This window comes from Pan paniscus, chromosome 19 (assembly GCF_029289425.2).
Source record: "Pan paniscus chromosome 19, NHGRI_mPanPan1-v2.0_pri, whole genome shotgun sequence".
NCBI classification, from domain to species: domain Eukaryota; kingdom Metazoa; phylum Chordata; class Mammalia; order Primates; family Hominidae; genus Pan; species Pan paniscus.
In genome coordinates, this window is record NC_073268.2 from 77783267 (window position 1) to 77792148 (window position 8882).

Genomic DNA, 8882 nt, shown 5'->3' on the forward strand with positions numbered 1-8882 from the left:
ATGTTCAGCGTGTGTAGCAATGAAGAAGCCCAGATACTAGAGAGAAATTGTTCACTGGAGCTGTTAATAGAACCCAAATTCCAGTTTGTAAGGCTGCCAGCTGCAACCCACTTGTGATAAACCATATGAAAAGGAACAGATGAATCTGATACAAATGATTTATATGAGAACGCAGAAATCTGCTATTGAAAGTTCACACTAGCTGATTTAAAACAAAAACAACAAATACATCCGTCTATCCTTTTTGCACTATTACATTAAAATAAGAACAGGCAACCTAAGCAAAAACTTGTCAGTATCCTAAAAATATGTAACGTTGAGCACATTTATTAATAACTTCCTTCTTTTGAAAGTTTTTTAAATGGAATTAGAATACCATTTGTATCGTTTCCTTTATTTAAAAATGGGTGCAAAATTCAGAAAAAGCATTTATTGTAATAATTCATAGATGGCAAACAAAATGTTCTATATTCCTAGATGAGTCTTATAAGAAAATATTAGGCCAGGTGTGGCGGCTTACGCCTTTAATCCCAGCACTTTGGGAGGCCGAGGCAGGCAGATCACCTGAGGTCTGGAGTTCAAGACCAGCCTGACCAATATGGAGAAACCCCATCTCTACTAACAATACAAAATTAGCTGGGCATGGTGGCGCATGCCTGTAATCCCAGCTACTTGGGAGGCTGAGGCAGGAGAATTGCTTGAACCCAGGAGGCAGAAGTTGCGGTGAGCCAAGATCACGCCATTGCACTCCAGCTTGGGCAACAACAGTGAAACTCCATTTCAAAAAAAAAAAGAAAGAAAAAAGAAAATATTAATTCAAGCACACTAGGTTTCTCTTTTTTTTAAAGTACATATTTGTCAGTGAGGAAAAGAAATGATCATATCAAGTTACTAAAGTTGATTTGGACTAATCTATGTTTTCATTTAACTCATACTTTTTTTTTTTTAAAGCTGTGGACAATTTAAAGCAAGAATTTTCAATCTATGGATTTTGACCCATTTATTGGGTTCTGACCAGAATTTTAAAAATTGAAATAGATATACCGGCAAAGGTACATTTGACACAGTGAAGATAGCAACTTTGGGTCTTAAGATGAAATGTATTTCTTAATGTGAATCATGGTTAAAAGTTCAAAAAACGATGATTTAGAGTAAAACAAGTATAAAAATCATTGCTAGTTTTCTTCAACATTTTGTGCATGTTTCTCTTCTTGGGTTTCTTTCTTGATAATCCTTAGCCCTTTTATCACTAATTATCACATCCTGGAATTTATTTTCCACACTTAAAGCTTTACAGATGTAAGGAAGAAATGTGTAGACTAACAGATAACGAAGAAATATGTGGCCAAATCTCCCTAGAAATCAATTTATTTTTAGTAAATCGCTAGGAGTCAAGACATCTAAATATCTTTTCTATAATTGTCATAAGACCTTGTACAAGTCCTGTTCTGATTATTTCCCTGGTGTATTTGGTGAGAATAATTATTCCTGCTACTAAATCACTTTGCAGAAACCTTGGAAAATTAGTATTAGTAGACTAATCATATTGTAAGCTGCTCTGAGCAAAATATTGGATAAATACATGGATAAAAAGAGGCCTGCTAACATACCAATTTGAGGCTCCTAATAATTCTCCTCTTTGCATGTTTTCTTTATTTTTATTTTTACTTTATTATTTTTTTTTTTGAAACAAGGTCTCGCTCTGTCACTCAGGCTGGAGCGCAGTGGTGCAATCACAGCTCACTGCAGCCTTGACCTCCCAGCCTCAAGCAATCCTCCCATCTCAGCCTCCCAAGTAGCTGGTACTACAGGTGCATGCCACCACCCCCATCCAATTTTTATATTTTTTGTAGAGATGGGGTTTTGCCATGTTGCCCAGGCTTGTCTCAAACTCCTGGGCTCAACTGATCCTCCCACCTAGGTCTCTCAAAGAGCTGGGATTAGAGGTATGAGCCACCACACCTGGACGTTTTCTAATTATTTCTTATATCCTTTGAAATATTTATCTTAGGTAAGTTTTTTTTTCATGTGTTTACCCTCCTCATTACAATATAAGAGGATCTTCGAGAATAGAGGATGGCTTATAAAATTCTATATTATTTTTCGGGCCCAGAAAAGATTTCTATGAGCAGAGGTGACTCAAGAGATGCTTATAATACTAATTAAATAAATCATGATGAATGGCAAGGGATAGACAAAGAATTAAAATTAATGATGAGCTAGAAACAGACTCTACTGACCTTAAAATAAACTCTATGAAGTCCAACGCACAAGGAGATGAGGTTAAAGCATGCTAACTTGTAAACAGGTAGAAAAAATGGATTCACAGATTTTCATGACACAAGACTTTACTAATTTCTTTAGCTGGATGCTTCCCTATCACTGGGCACTAAAGACTCTTGCGTCATAGTCTTTTTGCTACTATTAAGCCAGAAAACAGAGATAATGTGCCAGCCTACCTACACAAGACGAATCATATTTCTCTCCAAGAACCTCAACAAGGGCACCAAGTTAAAGGTGGTAACTGAATTTGGTTCCATCTACATAATGGCATAATCAAGACAGAGAAATGATAAAAATATTATGACAGCTGATGCATTCCCTAGAGACTGACAGAGTCCAGTAGCAAGGTCCAGATCCACATTGGAGTCTGTATTTGAACAAGATACAGATATCAGATTTAGTAACTAGAAATATTCCATCGACCCTCATCCCCACCCCACCCTTCCCCATAACAGACTCAATTATCAAGTGGCAAGAAAAATTCTCCATAGGGAAGCTTGGTGCCTTCCTTCAAGAACGTGCCTGCCATTCTACAAGAAGTAAAAATCATGGAAAATTAGTTTCCACGGGGAAGATCATCTGAGAAGGATGGGCAGTAACAACTTTGGGGGCAATGAAGTTAGAAGGTTGGCATAGCTCTACAAGGAATGTCAAGACCATGGCCAGAAAATGCTCAATATTATAGTAAAAAGTTGAGGGAAATGTACCCAACAGAAAACTTTGATGCTCATTTTGAAGAAGGTAAAGCTGCCAGAAGACTGAGACACTGCTGAAAAAATGGGCACAAAAAGAATTACAGTGGTAGAGTTGGGATCTAAAAATGTACCATTTTTGCATATGAGAGTAGCCTTGTTCCAGTTCATTACCTAATTTGAGTGAAGTGGAAAGAACATGGGCTTTGGAATCATGTAGACCATGAGTTCTCAGTCTAGCTCTTTTAATTGAGAGATCTATGATAATGAGTATCATCAACCTCTCTTAGCTTTGTGTTCTAAAATGAAAAGTAACACCTGCATATTAAGTGCTTAGCTTAGCATAATTTCTAGCACATTGTGGGGGATCTAAGTGAGATCTATTATTGCTGCTTTTAATAGATTTATTTCTGCAGTTCTGTTCTTGCCCATGATTTCCCTTGTGACCATTAATACATATTTCGAGGCTTCTGACCAGAGCGTGAAGGCACCATCTGTGCCATGAACCTTGGACTCACTCATTAACTTCAGTGAACAGAGCCAGCCCAATCTCACAGTGGTGGGTACCCTGGAGAACTATCTTAGTTGGCAAAGGATTATCTACATTTCATAACATTTTGTTGGAGGTAGTTGAAGTAGGTGGGCTAAAGTAACTTTGTTTTGTGGTGACCTGTGGCCAAATTATGATGATCAATAATTTGCATATTATTGTAAGTATTCACAACAATGAAGATGATAAGTAACATTTACTTCTAATTTATGGTCTCTACTATATTATGCTTTTGCTGAAGCTTGAAGAAAGCTCATATGTACATAGACGGTGTGTCTAAAAGAAACACGATTTTTAAAAAATGTCTGACTGTATACATCAAATGAGCAATACCTCCTACAAAGGAGTTCCCTTGGGAAGCTATACAAACATTGTAACAATCCTGCATTAGATCAAAACACTTTTGGAACTTCTTTATGGAATTGCCTTATGACCTAGTTTATGAGCCATATAGAAAACTCAGTCTCATTAATTTATAGTCACACATAATTAATTTTTCACCTCTGGTGGAGTTACCCAGCTTGATCACCCATTTTGGCTCTGAATGATTTTGCTGCTTCCAAAATAAAATCCAATCTCAAAGTGTGAGTATTTGCCACTATCTAGAGTGTTTAGGAGAACATATCACATGTTATGAAGGCAATTCGAAAAAGAACTCCAGAATTTCAGATTCTGGAATAACATATCTCATGGCAGTGAGTTTGCTGAGGGCAACTCTCCTCTGCACAGCAAGTTGTATTTAATAGTATATTTGATTTTAAAACTATTCATCCAACAAACAATTATTGAGGGCTAGCTATTGTCAATTTGTTCTTTCATTCATTTGCTTAACAATTATTTACTGAGTCCCTATTACTCTATAGGAACTGGGCTAGGAACCCAGCAGTGAATAGGAAAGACATGGCCACTATTCTTGTAGAGACTTCATCCAATTAAGAAGACAACTACTAAACAGCAAAGGGAGGCGTAATGAGAACATATTTCAGAGAGACCTAAGCTAGTCTAGGGATTAGGGTAAACTTTCCTGAGGAAATGATTTTGAAGCCGAGATTTGAAAGATGACTAGGAATGTTCCAGGTAGAGGGAACAGCATGTGTAAACGCTTGAGGGCAAGGGAGTGTGATGTTGCAGGAACTGAAAGACGTTCAGTATGACCAGAGCATTTAGGGGAATAGCAGAAGACTGTCAGAGGCCAGACCATACAAGGCCTAATAAGCCACATGAAGAGTTCAGACTATTTCAGTTGCTCATACACTAAAGAAGGGATATGCAACTCTGGTTGCAGAATGGATCGGACAGAAGAGAGACTGGAGGTAGAGAGACGGTTTAGTAGGTTATTAGGAAAATCTGGGAGAGGATGATGGCAGTAGAGACACAGAGAGGTGCATGAATCTGAGAAATGCTCAGGAGGCAGTAGCAATAGGACTTGAAGATTTACTGGGTGCCAGAGATTTTAAAGGATAGGGAAGAGCTAAGGATGAGTATCGAGTAGCTGGTTTGGGAATGAAGGGTATGATGGTGACTTTCACTGAGCTGGGGACACTGGAGAAGGAGCTCTAGTCATCCGGTAGAGGAGAGATGATGAGTATACTTCTGGCTCTCCTGTGATTGAGGTGCCGGGAGAGTATCCAAGGAAAGACGGTAAGTAGATGGCTGGATATCCAAATCTGTGTCTTAGGACAAAGATGGGACTGAAACTATTTGAGGATCATCAGCAAGAGAAATGAATCTGATCACCTATGTTGAGTGTGCAGAGTGAAAAGAACACAAGGCCTTGGAAAGACCCCTGAGATGCACTAATATTTAAGAACTGGGTAGAAGAAAAGATGACCACAAAGGAAACTGAAGAATAAGCCAGGGAAGAAGGTAGATCCGGAGAGTACGGCGCTTGGAGACCAAAAAAAGAGAGCATTTCTTTTCTTTTCTTTTTCCAGCAAGAAGTCATAACTTTATTTATGATAGAAACAGTACAAATTTCAAACCAAGCTGCAGTTACTCCCTTGAGACACCAAAAAAAGTTGCTTTCAGATGGTTACACTGTTAATTCCATAATCGCATTTACAATATCATTACTGTTGTTCTTCAGAGCTCGGACTGCCTTTGCTCTCGACACATTTGCTTGTGACATGACCAATTTCATGTCTTTAACTTCTACACCTGTTTCATCGACCTCTTCCTCTTCACTCTCCTCTTGTACAGTTGGAGTCTGTGTGTTTTCTTGAATGTTTCCGACAGCTTCACCTTGAACTTTGAATTTCTCCGCAGCTGCTAGTTGTGCTTGCTGAGATAAATCTTGGATCTTGGCTTCCCCAAAAACTATGTAGGCATCCGAAGCAGGGCTCTTGTAGACGTCCGGTTTTGTGATGACAAAGAGGATATTCTTAGATTTCCAGATAGTGACTCTAGTAACTCCTGTAACCTGTAGAAGACCCAGTTTGGACATAGCCTTCCGTGCTCTCTTTTCACTCCGACTCTGTTTTGCTTTACTGACTGGTTCTTCATCAATTTCAGCTGCTGCCACCAGCCAGGCTTTTTGTGTGGTGGTCTGGGTGGAATCCTGTTCTTCAAGCCCTGGTACTGATTCACCACTATCAGATGCTGTTCCAGACCCTGTCTCAGCCTGGGGCTGCGGCAACTCCTGCTCTGTAGCAGGGACGGTTTCTGCGGCTTCGCCCGGCATTTTGTGCAGGGAACGCGGAAGCAAGATGGCGGCAGAAAGAGCGCGAGCGAGAGCGTGACCCACGCTTGTTGCAGCGGGAAGCAAAAAGAGAGCATTTAAAAAGACATTTGTCAGCAGTGCTACATTGCCATGAGGTCAAGTTGGAATGGAAAAGGATTTATTGGATTTAGAGACTGTAAGTTACGCGGTCTGAGTGGTGCGGTGTGAGTGGCACTTGGGAATTGGTTAATGGTCAGTTCCTTGAAAAAATGACTAAATTGGGGAATCATTTTTTAAAATTTACATTATTTAACATGCTGTTTTAACTGAAAACATATCACTGTACTTTTATTTGCCAATCTTTTGATAGGAGCCCTAAACCTTTCTTTGAGTATTATCTGTTTATTGGAATTCAGCCTCGGTTTTCTCACATAAATCATATCTATAAAGGTATTGTCTATCATTCCCTGTTTTAGTTTATTTAAAATAGACCAAGAACTCAAAGGTGCTCATGAAGCAATCTGAACGCAGAATCCTAGATATGTATGGTTTCCCTCGATCTTTTCTTGCTCCCCCAATGAATGGAAAATTGTAAATGTTTCCAAACCATTCAATTTAATTTGCACAGAAACAACTATTTTATTTTTTCTATTTATATTTCATATAACAGTTATATAATGACTTTACATAATAATCAGTTACATAATTATAGTAATAAGACTACCCAGCATAAATAGGTTAAATAAACACAACTGATTCTTGGTAAGCCTATAACTGTATAGAGAAAACAAAAAATCCATAGAAAAGAAAACCAAAAAACAAAAATCCGTGTATGTACTAGGCAGTAGCACGTTAGCTATAGAGTGTGCCGTTGGCTTCCACCAATATGTTTCATGAAGGCAACAGAGAGTATCAGTCAATTTGCATTATGTTGGCTAAATATACGTTAAGAGAGTTTTTGCTTTAGTTACAGGGGATGACTCAGAAGGCAGTTAGATTGCAGTGGGCTGAGAAGTAGGAATTGAAGAAATGGAAAGATTGGATTAGATCAGAGTACTCTTATAAGAAGTTTAACTGTGCGGGAGGAGACAGTGCAGTAGCTGAAGGCATAATTATAGTTGGCGGATAGGTAAACACATACTCTTCCTAAGAAGAGACCTGAGCATGTTTAAATTCTAAAAGGAGTAGTTAAATACAAATGAAAGAGGGAAGTTGATCAGTGAAGGTTCTGAGGAGCCAGGAATGAAATCCATGGCACAAATAGAACGACTAATCTTGAATAGCAGGAAAGGCATCCTTTTCATTTTAATAGGAGGAAAGAAGAAAAATATGGATTTGGGTGCAAGCAGATTTTTAGGTTTGGTAGCACGAAGTCAAAGGAGTTCCTATCTGGTAACATTTATTATTTTTTTTTTTTCTAAGAGGTTAGAGGAGCTGTCTGCTGAGAGTGAGGGGAAGGCAAGAGAGTTAAAGGTTTATGTATGATGGAAAAGATTTGGAATAGGTGCTGCATAGAAGGAAGAAAATGATCACTAAAGAAACACAGTAGGATAGTAATTCAGTATTGAGGTCCTAGGTGAGATAGGCAAATACTGTGCTATATGCTGGGTTGAGCAGGTTAAATGGGAGGAACATGCAAAGATAGGTAAGACACAGTTTCTGTTCATCAAATGAGAAAGAGAGACATATAAACAAACCACTTAAAAAGAACAGAAGATATAAATTGTGGCATATTGTGGAAATTAGTAAACTAGGTTGCACACAACCACATTAATAAATCTTAGAAAACTTAATATTGGCCGGGCGTGGTGGCTCACGCCTGTAATCCCAGCACTTTGGGAGGCCAAGGCAGGAGGATCACAAGGTCAGGAATTTGAGACCAGCCTGATCAACATTGTGAAACCCCACCTCTACTAAAAAAATACAAAAATTAGCCGAGTGTGGTGGCATGCCTGTAATCCCAGCTACTCAAGAGGCTAAGGCAGGATAATTGCTTGAACCCGGGAGGTAGAGGTTGCAGTGAGCCGAGATCACGCCACTGCACCCCAGCCTGGGCGACAGAGCAAGACTGTCTCAAAAAAAAAAAGAGAGAGAGAAAGAAAAAGTGAGAATGATTATCATAAAAGTCAGATCATGATTACCTCTAGGAGAAAAGAGAGGAGTGTGATCAGAAAGGGACATAAAGAGGACTTTTGGGGTGCTAGTGATGTTCTAGTTTTTGACCTGGATAATGGTGTATTTAGTTGCAGCTCAATCAGGGAAGCAGAACCTCTTTGGGTCATAGGATAAGGGATTTATTATAGGAATTAGACCTTACACGACTGTGGGAGGAGCTGGGGAAGTAACGTCTCAAGAGGAAGTTGGAGGACCAGTGGAGTCACCAACTGATCCAGCTGAGAAACCAAGCGCATCCAGCTGCCAAAATGAGACTGCACAGACTCCTTTGGCTGCCGAAGGAGTCTGTGGGAAGCTGTTGCTTCTTTGGGTCTGCAGCCAAACATCTGGTCATGAGCCTGGGACCGCTGTTGGGGAGGAGAGTTGCGTGTGGCACAGGGAAGAGCAAGGACACCTGGACCCTGTGAGACCTCTGCGTCTCTCTGTATCCACACCCACCACAGCAACTTGCAGAGAGAAGGGCTGCTGCTTCACCTCTGTCTCCCAAATCTCACACAGGCTGCTTTTTTGGCCATGCACACAA

The 8882-nt window shown here is 39.6% G+C and overlaps 1 protein-coding gene across 1 annotated transcript; it reads right to left on the reverse strand.

Moving 5' to 3' along the window:
* Positions 1-1433: 1433 nt before the first annotated feature.
* On the reverse strand, positions 1434-8254 carry NACA2 (nascent polypeptide associated complex subunit alpha 2). Its single transcript, XM_055101178.2, has one exon. The coding sequence runs from the start codon at positions 6203-6205 to the stop codon at positions 5558-5560; it is 648 nt and encodes a 215-aa protein (XP_054957153.1). The 5' UTR covers positions 6206-8254; the 3' UTR covers positions 1434-5557.
* Between the last annotated feature and the right edge of the window lie 628 nt (positions 8255-8882).

Coding starts and splice junctions, on each gene's coding strand:
- NACA2 (XM_055101178.2), bottom strand. CDS start 6,205: ATGCCGGGCGAAGCCGCAGAAACCGTCCCTGCTACAGAGCAGGAGTTG.